Source organism: Lissotriton vulgaris, chromosome 8 (assembly GCF_964263255.1).
Source record: "Lissotriton vulgaris chromosome 8, aLisVul1.2, whole genome shotgun sequence".
NCBI lineage: Eukaryota > Metazoa > Chordata > Amphibia > Caudata > Salamandridae > Lissotriton > Lissotriton vulgaris.
In genome coordinates this window covers 1,500,663,767-1,500,680,609 of record NC_141696.1, presented here as the reverse complement: position 1 = coordinate 1,500,680,609, position 16,843 = coordinate 1,500,663,767, and the positions used below count along the sequence as shown (strand labels likewise).

Sequence of the window (16,843 nt, the reverse complement as noted above, 5' to 3'; positions counted from 1 at the left end):
GACTGTGGTCTGTTTGCACAACTGCTAATTCCGACACCGGAATGTCCCCATTTGTTTTGCTGAGAGGGTGTGTGCCTGCTTCCAAGTTGTTGAGAAGATGGATGGGGGATAGCGGGTTCATTTTGCCTAGGAAGAAAATTGAAGAGGTTGCAAAAGGCAAGGTGAAGCACAGAACAAATACGATCCAATAAGTGACAATCAGGGCCCTAAACAGTTGATGGTCAATGTGGGTGATATGGAGAGAGCGAAGTGTTTAAGGATCTTGCCCAAAGGGGAGTCCAAGTTCTCGGCCCTGAGGAAGGTTGTGTAAATAAACAAAGGTGCAATAAAATTGGATGATGGCAAGTGGTGGAACAATGGGGAGATTGCTGTGTCTAAGATAGGTTTGAATGACCAATCTAAGAACCATATTCCGGTTGAAGGTCCTAAGGAGACTAACTTCATGGGTCGTTCCCTGTCATCCAGGTCCATCAAATTGCCTTCTAAATCCAAGATTATGTTTTAGAATGCTATCATTTTATGCGTGTTCCTCCGTTTATTCGAATGGACCATGATTACTATTTTTTTGCTTCTTATGTTTTAAAATGTTCTGTGTATCTATTAGTTATGTAAAGGGGAAAGATGTGTTGGTTCTCTGTACATTCTATGGCGACAGGAAGTTCTGCATGCCGACAGAATGCACAGAAGCTTATGACTAGCGGGATTCGACATCGGGGTTGAAAAATTAGTAGGCACTTGCGAGAAGAGTACCACTGTTGTCTGTGCTGCTGACTTTAATAAAGAAATCTTGAAGCTACCTGAAGTCCCTGCTTCCTTACAGAGCACAATATCAACAATGCAAGTACAATACAATAAATACATAAACTTCTTGGCCTACACTAATGCCATAATACATACTCCGTGAGCGTTCAATTAATTGCAGTTCATATTGGCTGCTTAATCATTCCCATATGCGGCTTGACATACCCCACTTACATAAAACAGATCTGCTAAAGGTTTATCCATCACCCAGTACAGTACCAGGCCTAATCCAGCCATCAACAACTCAACAGGTATGGCATAATTGCAGGAATCTGCAACTGCTGCAGGTCTCAACAAGCTATGACCTCTTCCTGACATCTCACAAAAACAATCATTTACAGGGTGATGTTAACAAAGTCGATCCCAGTAAGAGCTCTCCATTCACTTTGTCTCCTTCCAACCTATTTTTTGTGGGGTTACCATAGCGTGAACTTGACCCAAAGGTATCTGAGCACTTTCCATAAATACCTGTTACATTACACAAGGCCTCATTTTTTTTTCAGGCAGTGGGAGTGATTTTGCCAGAATCACACAGGATATGCAAAATAAAAGTGGTAGGTCTAAGAATGCTCAAGGTCGTGTGTTTCAGAGTATTCTAGTCGCTAGGGGTGCTCCAAGGATTTAGAAGCGGCCACTAAACCTTCAATTAATGAAGACAGATTGCCTCCAAATAAACATTACAAATGTCTCCCGAGCACCAAATCAGTGTCCAAAATTCAAATGTTCACTAGTAGTTAATATTCAAAGATGTTGAGCGAAGAGTTCCAAAGTTGGCAGACCTGGCCGTTAAATCACCAACCAACCACCCACCTCCGTGTCGGACCTATGCCTGCTCAGAACGATAAACTTTAAACAAAATATCTCAGAATGGACAACTCATTGTAGTAATCAGCTAAACATCTACGATCGTAAAAATATTATACATAAAGGGACCAACTTACTGAAAGCCATAAGCTGTGCATCTATCTGCCTCACCTATTCAGCACCCACAAATGAGTAGTAAGCGCTTCATAAATGTTCCAATACAAATAAAAAATAATCAATTATCATATATCAACGCTGACCAAAGGAACAGGCACTCAAATTGTATATTAATCAATGCTTCCATGGCGCTTTATTGCCTTGTCTTGGGCAGTTAGGGCTACATACATTGCGGGGGTAGGTATGACTGGTTACTATGACAAGTTATGACAAAGGCAGTTGGCCCGATTCATTTATTGTGAAAAGCACATGGTAAAGGCAGTAGACCTCGAACAGTGGATTGTTTTCATATCATCTTGCAGACTATACAAAAGGTATATGGATACATGTTAATATCACAGATTATCACTACACTAATTCACCACTAACACTGTATGGGTTCCAGAGTAGTGTGCAACTCACTGAAAAAAAGCACTTCAACCCCCAGCAGTATATAAATGCAAACGCTTTTCCCTTCTCTATCTCCCTCCACTATCCTTCTAATCCAAATAACTGACTGCCATATCCACCATTCAAATTACTTTCCTATTTTCACTATACTAATTCATCACTAATCCTTTCTGGGTTCCAAAGTAGCGCGCTTCTTGTCGAAAAAGAGCTTCAACACCCCATCATGGGTAGCAAGAGCTATATACATGCAAAACTTTTTCCTTCTTCTATCCCTCCACTTTCCTTCTCAATCCAAATAACTAACATATTCACCATTCAAATTACTTCCATATTTTCACTATACTAATTCATCACTAATCCTTTATGAGTTCCGGAGTAGCGTGCTACTCACCGAAAAAGCACTTAGACGACTGGTCAGGGGTAGTAAGCGCTATAATATAAATACAATTCCAATACAAATGTCCACATACTCACGTGTCAACTGCAGCTTCTTTTAGTCCAGAGAGTGATAGACATGCAGCCAATCAATTCGAAAAGGTAAATTGCGTAGGCGGAAGAAGGGGGGGGGGGGGCGCTATTAGGAACAAATGAGGGACTTGCATGTCAAACGCTTGATCGCATTGATGGGACTAATATAGCAGCCATCTTTATGCTTAGTCGTGAAACTCTACTTGCTTTATAACTGAAGAAAAAGGGAAAACCCTAACTTAAGAAAACGTTAACATCGTGTGTCAGCATCCGTGTATTTTTACATTTCCAGTTACAATACAAAAATAGCAAATCAGCCAAATCAGCTTATACAAAGTTGAATGCTTATGAACAATGGGCCTAACAGTTAGCATTAGTATACTGTAGTTCACGTTGTCTACGCTATAAAATAAAGAGCCGTTTTATCTACATTGTTTTTAACGTTCACTGGTGACAATCTGGTCGCCCAAAGAAGGCCGTCGTGTTTCCACCGTTGAGCTTTATATACAAGGTCCTTCTTCTGTTTTCATTATGACTGTAAGCAATTTCCTAAAACGGCGCTTCGTTTACAGGAGTCCTTTCATGGTACACAACGAACCGCCGCACTGACGTAGGAACAGTCAGCCTTGCACAAATAGAAGAGCCATGTTTGAAAGGTGTATGTTTCCTAGTGCACACTATCCCTACAATAAATACTTAACTATGGCCTCTACATTATGCTTGAACATACTACGGCATCTTTCAAATTCTTAATGTTTGCGTGTGCTGCATTGACACAGATGTTTATTTTAACTTTCACTGGATATATTTTAAATACTGTTACGCTTGTATTGTATTATTATGTATATAAAGTATTGCGTTATTATATATCTAATGTATTGCTACTTATGGTTTTTGTGCGTTACCCTACAGTGACAGTTCTATCTAGGAAACGTCTCCATACTGTAATGCTAACCCTCTTTTTATTTACGATAAATTATGTTGTTGCTAGGGCGACAGAGCCAACGCTCTGGCCTGCACTGGGCCCTATGGGAAACGTAGTCCTGCACACGAAACTTACATCAAGATTAGCACGAGAAACGTGCTCTGAAATACTACAGTTCCAGCAATGCAACACCACTACCGCTGGAAGACTGTACAATGGCAGGGATGTTTTTACCTCTACCTGGAAAAAGTTAATTGCATTGCGGTATTGGGTCTAGGCGATGAGATGCAAGGCACGCGTTAATTATCTGCATTTTACCTTTGTTATTTTAATATTGAAGCTTTCACTGCGGTGTCCGAGTACAGGCTAGCGCTGTAATTGGCGCCGGGGCTGGCAGTTAGCATGCCAGGATTACCTGTTGCTGCTGCAACTGGCTTTGGTGTAGACTCTATACTGGTGGGCAGCTAGGATGTTAGTGGGGATCACGGCCATGTCGAACGGAAAGAACAAGAGGTCTGAGCTGTATCACTGGAAGAGGTTCACCAAGAAGGAAAGTCCAAAGGTAATGTTTCTTATTTTAGTTCAACATCTTTTTTTTACTCATTTTAACATTAGACGAGTACACAAGTATATTGTCTCAAATATACTGACAAGGACAGAGAAACCGGTTCCAACTTGAACTCTAGTTACATTATCTATCTGAAAGCTACATTTAAGAACAACTTTGAAGCAACTATAATGGAAAGTCTGCATAACTGCCAACATTTTGTGACCAAAAAGTGGTAGGATATTTTAGGCTTTCAAACCACTAATTAAAATAATTATGACATTATTGCAAATTACATAAAATGGCCTCTTTCTCAAAGATGACCTTGCAGGCAACGACATACATAACATTGGAAGCCAGATCAGAGGAAATTCCTCTGTTACTTACCTGTACTCTTCTTTAACCCTAGTCCGTCTCATCCTCGTTATAGCTATTACAAATGAGGTCATGAAGATTACTGGTTAGTAACCGAGGCATTACTTTATGACCCTCGTCCTCATACCAGTCATTACTTCTACGTCCCTTGCAGTGGCGGCTGGTGAAATTTGAAAGTGGGCAGTGTGTGGGGGTGTAGCATTGGGGTTCACTTTAACGGGATAGATAATTTTTGGGAGGCCGGTCCCCATTTCCCATGCAAATCTTATTTTTAACAAACAATGAGATAACATGATTCATTTTCCAGCAAACTTTAAAATAAAAGGAACAAAAAGTAATAGTACCTTGGAAATTTCCTGGCTTTGTAGGTAAGCCAGACTTCCTTCTTAACCCCTTCCATGCTCATGACGAGCTCAGCTCTTCATGCAGTACAGTGCTCCTGTGCTCATGACGAGCTGAGCTCTTCCTGCAGTACAGTGCTCCTGTGCTCATGACGAGCTGAGCTCGTCATGAACAATGGGAAAAAGGGGAATGCAGCACCTGGGGAAAATACCTTTAGCATTGAAGGTGTTAAGGAATGTGTGCAGCGGGCAAGACGTTTCGTGATAGGTTTCTCAGTGGGAGAGATCTCGAACTTGGATGCCAGTTACCACACCTATTTCAAGGTTCTGACTGACCAATGGCCAGGAGACAGTGATTCATTGTGAGGGATGAGCATCTTATTGAACTAAACAGCAAAATGTGGTCCAAGAGTCACCCCCTCCAAAGTAATTGCATTCTTGGGTTGATGCTGCAAACAATCCTAGCATCCCTAGTTGCCCCTCTTCTGGATCCAGCCCTGCCCCCACAAAGCTGAAAAGAAATACTTCATGCACCAAGCCAAGTAATTCACTGCTGAGGCAGAGTCCGGGCTCTGCTTTATGTGCACAGCAACATGCTTTAAGTGATACCAGAACCCTCTACACAAAGGCCACACAGCACTTGTGCACAAAAATCGATGTCGGCAAGATTATATGGACATCACACACTCTACACAGCCCTTCATTGGTTTGGATGATTTCACCCAAAAGGCTGCTGTTTAGCAAGTTTTCCAAAATGAACAGACTTTAATTTTTAATGAAAATACAGAATACGGTTTCAAGCAATGCTTTCAAATCACAGAAAGTTTCAACATCTCTCAAAGATGTTCAATCTATTGATGGACAAAGATTTTAAAACATAAAAAAAACAGTTTCCAGTACATGGTTGACAGATCTTTTTAAAACATAATGCAGGCCTTGACTGAGCTTGAAGAAGTTCAGAAAAGTGCAACAAAAAATGTATGTGCAGGAACACATTAGAAGTAAAATCTAATTAACGAATGCTGAGGCCAGGACTGCAGACTGGCACACGTAATCACTGCTGCTGAATTATGACCACTGACTACTGCTATCTTCCTACCTGGCCCCCCGCCCCCCACCACCACCAAGCAGAGGGTTTAAACCTCACAGCACAAGCTCAATTTCTTCCACAGACCTGGAAAGAAATCTCGCAGCAAGTTAAGCCTCTGGTTTATGGACATAGCAGCAACATGCTGCCAGTTACACCAAAACCCTCCTGATTCCAAACAAAAACCACACTGCACTTCTTTCAGACTGTTTATGTCACTAACATGTTTAACAGTGACAGTGCCCAAAGACAAATAGACGAAAATTGATGTGCCCAGATTTTAGAAACTTAACACAGTCATTCATTGGACTCGATGCTTTCAACAAAAAGCTGCTTTTGCCTAATTAGTTTTCCAAAACGAACTGAGATGGAAATTGTTTTAAAAAATGATGATCATGCTTTTACTCATTTATGCAAAGATATTTTGTATTATAAAATAAAGCAGGTTCAAGCAGCAGCAATCTATGGAGCACAACGATTTAGCCACATGAACATTAAACATTTTGAAAAAGTCGACATCCGATTGGAACTTGCAATCACTGTGGCTGTTTTATGGCCCAGTGATAAACTCTGATATCAGCCCTCTGATACCCCTCCCCTTCTCCCCAAGCACATGAGTTAGCACTTCCACCAACAGTGCTGAAATTTAAAAAATAAGTACTAAACTCGCTGCTGTTGGTGGTACTGCTGAGGCAGAGTCCGTACTTCGATTTAACATTACGGAGTTACTGTCAGAGCATTATGCTTTGTTACTGGCTGTGATAATGTATTTATTTGGAAATGCGTCAACCACTTCACTTTTTTTACGCACCTACCTTGACTTGGTGCCTGGTCCACTGACTGATTTGGGGCTTCAGCGAACAATCTAACCGGCCTCTAGGTAATGCTGACGCACAACAGCAGTGCCTAAACTTTGAATACTACAGCTGCTCCTGACTGCCATTGCCAGTTAAGCACAGGCACTGGAGCTCCAAATGGCGTTCACACCGTCCTGCAACTAACAGGAGCGCGGAAGCAGACACCTCGAGTCTGCGCAGTGTGTCTTCAGAAATACTGTTGAAACTGTGGAGACTCGATTTCTTTGCTTTCTGCCTGCCTGCAGCCTCGATCCCACCTTCCCAACTCGTCACAGGGAGGGACCACCCCCCTGTGACGAGTTGGGAAAGGGTGGGGGTGACCATCCTCTCCATTCCTTGACTGACGTGAAGCCCCTGGTGCTACAGGGCTTCAGCCTGAAGCGCCCGGGGAAAACTTTACCCAGACGTCATCTGGGGGTGGAGAGTGGTCCTCGAGGCTATGGTATTTGACGAGCTGATGACATCACAGACCTCAGGGCTGTGAGCTGGTCCGCTCGGCAAATACTTTAGACTCAGCAGGGCCCTCTCACAGGCAGCATTAGGGAATGCACCGGTCCCGGATCAGCTTAAGCAACGCTTGCTGTGACACAAGACTCATCAGGGCCACAGCAATAAAAAAAACAAGAGGTATTTATACATTGTTTAAAATAAAAAAAATAAAAAGTGTAAAAAAATACCTTTATCTAATGGTGACCCTGGGGGTGAAAGTAACGGGGGCGGAGCCCCGACGCCCTAAGGGAAAAACCGCTCGACCCAGTCATCACACATGAGGTATTCCACACAACAGGAAACGCTTTTAGACTCCACCCACCCTCCTGTCAGGTGCTATAACACCCCTCAACACTAGAAGCATATCCTGTTTTCTTTCCTGTCGGATGGAATTCCGATGGGTGACGCTTGGGTGAGTGCCGGGCACTTACCTGCGACGCCTGTCCTGTGGTTTCCTCCTTTGCTGGGCCTTGGGGGTGCTCGTGGACCTCCGTGGGATTTTGGAAGCCGGGCTGCTGGGTTTCCTGTGCTTTCCTGGATCGCAGGGAACCTGGGTTGCGTGCTTCTCGGGTCCCCGGGGATTTCTTCTTGTCTTTGGACTCCCTGGCTTCCTGTGCTGGTCGGGCGCGTGTGTGCATCCCGGGGCCGTCTCTGCTTTCTACCTGATGCCTGAGGGTGCCGGTTCCTTCTTCTGCCCTGTGCTTTTAAGGTTTGTTTCGCTGCCTGGCATGCCGCGGCTCCTCGCGTCCCAGCCGTTCCTGCATCCGGCTTGTCTGCCTATGCTTGGCGCGCTCGCCTCCTGGGACTCGGAGCTCGTCTTTGTGGATGTCCGGTTTTGCCTCTGGTGTGCGGCGGCCGTTTCTCCTTGGCTGCGGGGGCTGGAGGCTCCGGGATGTGTCGGACTACGGCTGGGAGGCCGGTTCCGGCTTCTGCTCCTCATTTGCCTGTGCAAGCACGTGGGTGGGCTCCGAGATGCTTGTCTTCCGTCTTGGTTGGAGGGAGGGGGTGACGTCATCGTTTCCTTTGAAGTCGGTGCCTTCTGGAGGTTTTCATTCGACGGCTGCTGCTTCGGCCCCTCCTTCACCCTCGTCAGTTCTTCGCGGTTGCTCAGCCGATGGGTGAGTGAATTTTCAATTATTTGGCGGGAATCTGATGTTCTTTCATTCCTTTGTGCTACTTGTGGTGCTGCTGTGTGTCCCAAGTCTGCTCTGTTTGCTGGTTTGCTGTGGCTCGTGGGTGCTGCTTTGCTATTGGGAAACACCACAGGAAGAGAAAGCATGTCTCTCCTGTTCAGTCTTCCTCTTCCTCCACGGATAGTGGGGATTCTGCTCCTGCTGCTAGGAGTGCCAGTTTGGATGACTCTAAGCGCCTGAAGCGCCTGATTCTGGAGATGCTGTCTGATGTCACTGCTGCCCTGTTTTCGGATATTTCTTCCTCTGCTTCCTCGGATGAGTCTACATTGGGCGCAGTGGATCTTAAGGGAAAGTACATTTCCAAGGACCTGATGCCTGATCTTCTTTGTCATGTTCGGGAGAATATGGGCTTCCCTGAGGACTCTGTGCCCTGCACCTCCCAGGACGCTGTCCTGCCGCAGTTTCGGAAGCCTGTGGCTTCTTCTATGCCCATCCACCCCTTTGTCATGGATGTCCTCCTTAAGGAATGGAAGGACCCGACCATATTTCTATGCCCAGATTTATGTTGAAGCTCTGTCCTTTGCAGGATATGGAGGTTGCCCCGCCTGATTCGGTGCAGGTGGACTCTATTGTTGCTTCTCTGGTGGGTCGGCCTTCCATGGCGGATGATAATATCCTGAAGGATGGCGTTGATAAAAAGATGGACTCTGCTCTGAAGAAGTCCTATGCTGGCTCTCACCTGGCCCTTCGGTCGGGAGTGTATGGTGCATATGTTGCGCAGTCTTTGCTGGCTGACTTCAAGACTTTGTTTTCTGCAATGCAGGAGGGGGGCAGTTGTCCGGAGTTGCTGGAGTCTATGGAACGTCATACGGAGTTCCTTTCGGACATAGCCTTTGACTCGGTCAGGGCTTCGGCTATGTCTTGTGGTTCCTCTGTTGCTGCCCGTTGGAACTTGCTGCTCCGGGGTTGGAAGACGGATGCTGTGCAACGATCTATGGCCTTAAGATTGCCGTTTTCTGGTACTCATCTTTTTGGGGACACCCTGGAGGACAAGCTCCATAAGGTCTTCAAGGAGAGGAAGCATTTGTTATCATTCCGTCGTACTCCTTCTCATAAGGGGTCCTCCTTCTCGAATGCCAGGTCTTTTCGCCAGCCTTCCAGATTTCAGCAGTCCTCGTTTAAAGGCCAGCGTGGTACTCGTAGATCCTTTCCTAGGAGGTTCCAGAAGAAGCCCCCGCCGGATGGTGGGTCTGGCGCTCCTCGTTCCTGACTACGTCGTTCCGGTGCCCGGTCTCGTTGGTGGTCGGCCCACGGTTGGTGGGAGACTGCGGCTGTTCCTCCATGCTTGGCTGCTGACGACCTCCGACTAGTGGGTGCTGGATGTTCTTTCCAGGGGTTACCGGATAGAGTTCCTGTCTCCTCCTCCTCCCTTGGGTGTTGTGGTGACCGTCTGGCGTTGCTGGAGGGTGTTCAGGTGCTGTTCAGCAAGCGGGCGATTGTCCCGGTCCCCCCCTGGAACGTGGGCTGGAGACTTATTCCATCGTCTTTGTGGTTCCGAAGATCACGGGGGGTTTCCGTGTTGTCATCAAACTTCGGGCCCTGAACTTATTTATACAGAAGATCCCATTCAAGATGGAGACTTTGCAGAAGGTGATTCCCCTGGTCCAGGAGGGTTGGGTGTTCACCTCGCTCGATCTCCAGGATACCTGCCTACATGTTCCGATGGCGTTGGTGGATCAGCAGTTCCTGCGCTTCTGCCTGGAGGGTCATCACTGGCAGTTCTGCGTCTTTCCCTTTGGTCTCCGGTCCGCCCCCAGGGTGTTCACCAAGGTGGCTGCTCCCTTGGTGGCTCATCTCCAACTCCTGGGGGTGTCCGTGTTTCCATAACTGGACGATTGGCTGCTGCAGGCTCCGTCTCCGGAGGTCATGTCTCGCCACCTTTCCTTGACCATGCGTACGCTCGAAGATCATGGTTTCCTTATCAATCTGCCGAAGAGTCACCTGGACCCTGCAACTCGGAGGACCTTCATTGGGGCGGTGTTAGACTCTGTTCAAGGCAAGGTCTTTCTCCCGGAGTCCCGGATTCTGCTTCTTCAGTCTTTGCTGAGGAATTTGCTTTCCCGGGTTTCGGCTCCTCTCCTGCAGTGGCTGGTGGTTCAGGGCCACATGTCTGCCACTGTGTTCACGGTGCCCTGGGCCAGGGTTCATCTTCGGCCTCTGTTGTGGCGTGTTCAGAGTTGGGTGCCCTTTCCTGTCCAGGACTTCTCGATTCCTGTGCCTGTGTCTCCAGAGTTGGTGTCTGCTCTCCAGTGGTGGCTGGATTCTTTGAATCTGTCGAAGGGCATGTGTTTCCATCCTACGCCCCCCTTGATGTTGACAACGGATGCCAGCGCTTCCGGATGGGGTGCGACTCTGGGCCCTTGGGCGGTGCAGGCGCGTTGGCTTCCTTCGGAGTCACGCCGTTCTTCGAATTGGAAGGAGCTGTCTGCGGTGGAGAGGGCTCTTCGCCTTTTCAAGGATCGTCTTCTGGGGTGCAACGTGTTGGTGAGGTTGGACAACACTGTGACCGTTGCCTACATCAACCACCAGGGCAGTACCCGCTGCCTTTCCCTGAACATGGTGGCGTGTGCAATTGCGAGTTGGGCCGAGTGTCATCTGGTGGCCCTCTCTGCTCTGCACATTCGGGGTGTGGACAACGTGGTTGCAGATTCCTTGAGTCTGAGGTTCTCGTCCTCTCTCTCCCTGTGTCTGGCCTCTCGGATTTTCGGTTGCTCTGCCGAAGGTTTGGGACTCTGGTGCTGGACCTGTTTGCCTCCTGGACCGATGCCCTGCTTCCCCTGTTCTGCTCCAGGACTCCGGAGTCGGGGGCTTGGGGAGTGGATGCCTTGTCTGTCCTTTGGCCTCCTTGGTTCCTCTATGCATTTCCCCCCTTTCCTCTGATCCCTGCTTTCTTGCTGAAGGTTCAGCGGGTGGGGGCTCAGGTGGTGGCTGTTCTCCCTTATTGGCCTCGCCGCTCCTGGTGACCTCTGCTGCTGAGTCTGGCGGTGGGCCCTCCGTGGATCCTGCCCCGCTACCCGTCTCCTCTGGGTTCCCCGTCTTCCTCCCTATTGGTTCCTCTCACCGTGGCGGTCTGGAGGTTGAACGGCTGTCTCTTGGAGTCCGGGGTTTGCCCGACCACCTCATCACTGTGATGCAGGCTTCTCGTCGGAAGTCCACTCTTTCCTCCTATTCCAAGCACTGGGTTTCCTTTTCTTCTTGGTGTGCTGCCCTGGGCCTGTCCCCTGCCTCCTGTGATGTTTCTTCTGTTCTTCAGTTTTTTTGGATGGCTTTCAAAAACACTATGCCTTGTCCACTTTGAAGGGTCAGTGGGCTGCTATCCGGGCATTTTGGGATCCGGCTTCTCTTCTGCCTTCGGACGGGTTGTTGGTTTCCCGTCTGTTTCGGAGTTTCTCGCTTTCTGCTCCTTCTGTCCGCTCCCCGGTTCCTCCTTGGGATCTTTCTTTGGTTTTGGGTGCCTTGCAGTCCCCTCCTTTTGAACCTTTGGAGTCCGTGGACTTGAAATTCCTGTCTTTCAAGGTGGCCTTTTTGGTGGCTGTTACTTCTGCTCGGAGGTTGGGCGAGCTGACGGCGTTGCGTTGTTCTTCCCCCTTTTTGAGGTTTCAGGACGACGCGGTGGTCCTTTCTTTGGACCCCGGGTTTTTGCCAATAATTAGTTCTCGTTTCCATTCCTCCCATGAGTTGATTCTTCCTTCTCTCTGTCCTTCTCCTTCCTCGCCTTCTGGCGTCTTGCTCCATTCTTTGGATGTGCGGCGAGCCTTGTCTGTCTATGTGGCACGTTCTGCTGGGGTTCGGTCTTCTGACTCCCTCTTTGTGACCTTTGGTTTGGCTGGTAGAGGTAAGGCTGCCTCCCATCTTACTTTGGGTCGCTGGATCAAGGCTGTGATCTCTTTGGCTTACCTGGGCTCTGGTTTGCCTTGTCCATCTGGGGTTCAGGCGAGATCTACCAGGGGTGTGTCTGCTTCTTGGGTCGCTTTCCATGGAGTTCCCCTTGTGGAGATTTGTAGGGCGGGGACCTGGGCGTCCGAGTTCACTTTTGTGCAACATTATCGCTTGAATTGTGCTCTGTCTGGCCGCCCTAATTTTGGTTCTGGAGTGTTTCAAGCTGTGGGGGTCCCCCCCCATGTCTGATTTGTTTGTTTCTGTTTATTATTAGACTCTGTCTTGCTGCACTCCTTGGTGGCTGGTCTGTTTTCTGTGTGTGGTGTGCCAAAGGCCTTTTTGGGGTTGCTTTGGTATACCTCATGTTTGATGACTGGGTCGAGGACGAGGGACGTAGAGGTAATGCTTTGATTACTTGGGGTAATCCCCATTACTCTTAGTCCTACTCGTCCTCTACCCAGTCATACATCCCGCCCGCCCAACCCTTTCCAGGCCTTTGGTGCTTGGTACATCAGGATATGCTTCTGGTGGTGAGGTGTGTTATAGCACCTGACAGGAGGGTGGTTGGAGTCTAAAAGCGTTTCCTGTTTTGTTTCCTGTTGTGTGGAATACCTCATGTGTGATGACTGGGTCGAGGACGAGTAGGACTAAGAGTAATGGGGATTACCCCCAGTAATAAAAGCATTGCAAAGTAGGTATACCAAAACTGAAGTCCTTTGACTAACAAAACAAGCATTTGCAATGCAATAGGTCTCGCAGTTACGAGAGTTTCAGCTATTGGCATTGTAAATAACAGTGCCTTTTATTTATGTTTATAAAACAAAAATAAAAGGCATTATTATTTGCAATGTCAATAGCTCAAACTCGCGTAAATGCGAGACCTACTGCATTGCAAATGCTTGTTTACAGATTGTGGCTGCTGTTTGACCAGGGCTCACACCCCAGACAACCAACAACCTAATTTCTTTCAGCTCTGGTTTTCAGTGAGGGTCGACTGAACACATTGTTATATGTTACAATGCAATACTAGTGAGCAGCTTTTATTAGAAAGCTATTTAAATAACACGTTTGATACTGTTTAACAAATGTCTTTTTATTTATTTCCTTAGTGCCTCGACTGTGTTTCTATATTGATGAACGAAGTTATTGTATGCTTCTCCGATGATGCTGAATTGAGTCCTCCTATTTCTGTGATATATCCCGCTTTTAGGCTTCAAAATCCGGTCATCCTATTCTAAGATAATTTTTTTTAAAACATCACTTTATTAAACGCTTCTCATTGTAGTGATATAATCTGCATGTTAAACATACGCACCTTTTCAGTTCTGAAGCGAGTTTACCACAATTTCCCCTGCGTTTGTGCAGGTTTACATGACAAACATTTCCAAGGCTTGTCTCCTGCCGGGCTCTTCGAGCCAGCACCCACCTCGGCTCCCGCTGTTAACTTGGTATAGTAATGTATTGGTTACTCAATTTTAAATAGCGAAAAGCTTAGAGACACAATGGTGTGTTAAAATACGAGATAATGTTGCATTTTTAGCATGCTTTATGCCTCTTGCTATGCACGGGGCACGTTATCCCTTGGGTTGGGCGAGTGCTTGGTTGGAGGGAGCTGTACTTGCAATGAAATCTATGTGGGGAGAGTTTTGGTGTTACTGTTTGGGGTTGGTGACGAATGGTGCTCAGATCCTGTCTTAAATCACAGTGCTTAACAGTGAGCTAGAGGAAATAAGCGCTTGGGGTGTACACATGTCAGCAGGTATGAGCTACTCAGGAGGTCCAATGAGATGGTTTTTAGGTGACCACCAACCAGCAAACACCTCCTATGCGGAACGCAGCAGTGAGTAAACGCGACCACTCTATATATTTCTGGAGGGTAAGAGGGGGCTGCTGGGGGGGGGGGGTCTGCATTAAAAAACCCCACTGGAGCGAGCTTTGAATCGAGGCTGGAACAGAGGCACATGACAGTGTTCACCTCTGCAGCTGGTGACAGGCGCGCGCTGGACCTGAACGGATGGGCTACATTAATATCACCCCCCATGGCAGCCGTATTACATGGAAGCTGCCCAGTCATGGTGCTAGGTGGACATTGGATGTGTGTCCTCCCTGTACTGAGTGAACTGACTTAAGACTGATGGGGCCTCTCTGTTTGTACATCCACTTCCTATTGTTTTTTCTGTTGTTACCAGCAGCAGGGTGTATTTTAGGAGACCACCCCCTTCAGAGGGCAAGGCTAATGCAAGCCCTGCCGTGTCTGGAGGCGGTCGTGGAGCCCATAAGCAGAGTAGTGTTTGTGAATTCCTGAAGGTGACCTTGTTCTGGTGTCTGGCTCAGAGCGCACTTGGGTTGGGGGCTCTCTTCCGACTTCAGGTGGTGACCAGCCTTCTGATGAATCATGCTCCTGTCTATACGAGGCAGGACCCATAAGCCTTGGATGGTGACATGCCGGGGTTGGCAGGCACAGAAATTGATGAAACAAAACTAACACCATGAATGACAGCACGGCGCACTGTCTGCACGTAGCTGCACTATGCAGCCATCTTATGCCCGATGCTGTCTGCCATTTTAACCTTTGTTACCAACAAAAGAGTGCATCCGGGGCTTTTCACTGGTAGCCACAGTGAAGTATCATGTCTAAGCACTAGTGCAAGGAGTGGGCATCTCGGGGTGATGTCGATCAAATTGTCAAGACCACGCGGGTACTGTCGTCGGCACCCGAGTACCACAACATCTTGGCATCGTTCTGTGTTCGCACAGGAGAGAACGGCTCTAAAAAAAATACAATGACGTACCCATGGCTACCTCCCAGATCCGTGTACCGGGGGCGGGTAGCCAGCTGGAGCGTTTCCGGGTCAGCAGAGGCGGCTGCTACAGCAAGGGGTGCGCTGGGGACGCGGCGTCCGCTTCCACTCGGTCTCGGCTGTTGGGTGCCATTTTAATTATGCAATCCAGGCCAGGTGATGCGGCAGAGATACCAGGGGAGTCGCGACAAAAGAGCCAGGTGAGTAGGGGGGGGAGGGTGTGTGCGTGCGTGTGTGTGTGTGTGTGTGTGTGTGTGTGTGTGTGTGCGCGCGCGTGTGCGTGTGTGTGTGTGCGTGTGTTTGCCCGCGTGTGTGTGTTAGCGCGTTTGTGTGTGTGTGTGTAAGCGCGTGTGTGTGTGTGAGTGCGAGCGCCCAGGATAGTCAGCCCGCCAGCAGAAGCGCGTCCTGGAGGTGAAATCGCCGAGGTAATGCGCGTAACCACCCCCTCTCAGCCATTCCCAGGAAACCCACAACAATAGGTCTTTTGCTGGGGCAGCGCTATGCACTGCTAACACCAGCGAGACCTAAAAACGAATTAAATTAAGCAATCTTAACTTTGCAACACCCACATGTTTTAATACATGTACTAGACCAAACAAAAGTGAATAACATTATAATGCAGAATTGAAAACACCCATCCACATATTCAATTGTAAATCGGAGACAGTATCTAGGCAATAATGCTTTACAAAATGATGTTCTGGCAGCCAAGTAGCTGCCCTACAAGCTCCTGAATCAATACTCCCTGCAGTTACTTTCAGGAAGTGTCCTTCGCTCTTGTAGACCTCCTCTGAATCAGAAGACCTCAAGGATTATCCCCTGAGATCTGTGCGAGACAGAATTGACCTTAGGAATAAAAGTAGGATTTGTTTTTAGAATAATACCATCTTACATAAACCTAATGATAGGAAGATTAAATCTTAAAGCCCCCAACTTACCAATCGTATGAACGGACGTAATAACTGCCAAAAGAAGAAACTTGAACGATAGAAATATCAAGTCCACACTCTCCAAAGTCCCAAAAAGATGAGACTGCAAGGCCATCAGCACTGAAAGAAGCCCCCATGCTGGAGAGACAGTGCTATTTACAGGTTTCACCACAAAAAAGCTCTTGAAAAATATAGGGATTAGGGAATCCATTAAAGAGGTCAGCTCAGAGAATTCCCTGAAAGCTTTCGTAGTAAAGCATTGAAAACTTAGAGTTGAGATAGAAAAGTTCAGGTGAAAGCCATCAAACAAAAAGGTGCTGAAAGCCCACGAGAACACCACATGTCAAAAGACAACACTACCAGCGTTTTGAGTAAGAATTTAACATCTAAGGCCTTCTAGAATCTCGAAAAGACCTCCACCAAGGAAGAGAACGGACTCTTTGCTAAAAGATTGGACTTTTTCACTTTCAAACCAACAGTGTACGTTGGAGCAAGAAGGTTTGAGAGGTGAAGAAAGGTTTGGAAGTACCCAGGGCAGAAGAGGACCTCCTGTTGTCGAGGCGTTGTTGCCTCGACAACAACGCACACAATAGCAAGGAGCTCTCCAACATCGTGATGGAACTCTCCCACCCCAGCTCCAACACCAACGACATCACACTGTCGCAAGCCCTGTGCGACTTCCTCGCCACCTTCTTCCACCGCAAGATAGCAGACATCCACGACCACGTCAACACCCAGACAACCCCAACAGACACCAACACAACAGACCCTCCGCACACC

At 47.5% G+C, this 16,843-nt stretch overlaps 2 protein-coding genes across 7 annotated transcripts in view; one reads left to right on the top strand and one right to left on the bottom strand.

Moving 5' to 3' along the window:
* Positions 1 to 6,752, bottom strand: part of QTRT2 (queuine tRNA-ribosyltransferase accessory subunit 2) — a 222,788-nt gene extending 216,036 nt beyond the window's left edge. For 2 of the 6 annotated variants that reach the window (XM_086935596.1, XM_086935602.1), the window contains exon 1: positions 2,647 to 2,774. The gene's annotated coding sequence lies outside the window, so the exon portion shown is untranslated. Of the gene's footprint in view, positions 1 to 2,642; positions 2,775 to 6,730 lie in introns of those variants that run through there. The other 4 variants (XM_086935601.1, XM_086935599.1, XM_086935597.1 and 1 more) reach the window with 4 other exon arrangements.
* The window catches only part of CCDC191 (coiled-coil domain containing 191), a 170,825-nt gene continuing 157,740 nt past the window's right edge, over positions 3,759 to 16,843 (top strand). The window contains exon 1 of the mRNA XM_086935594.1: positions 3,759 to 4,127. Within this exon, the coding sequence (XP_086791720.1) occupies positions 4,035 to 4,127 (93 nt within the window). The 5' untranslated portion in view covers positions 3,759 to 4,034. The remainder of the gene's footprint in view (positions 4,128 to 16,843) is intronic.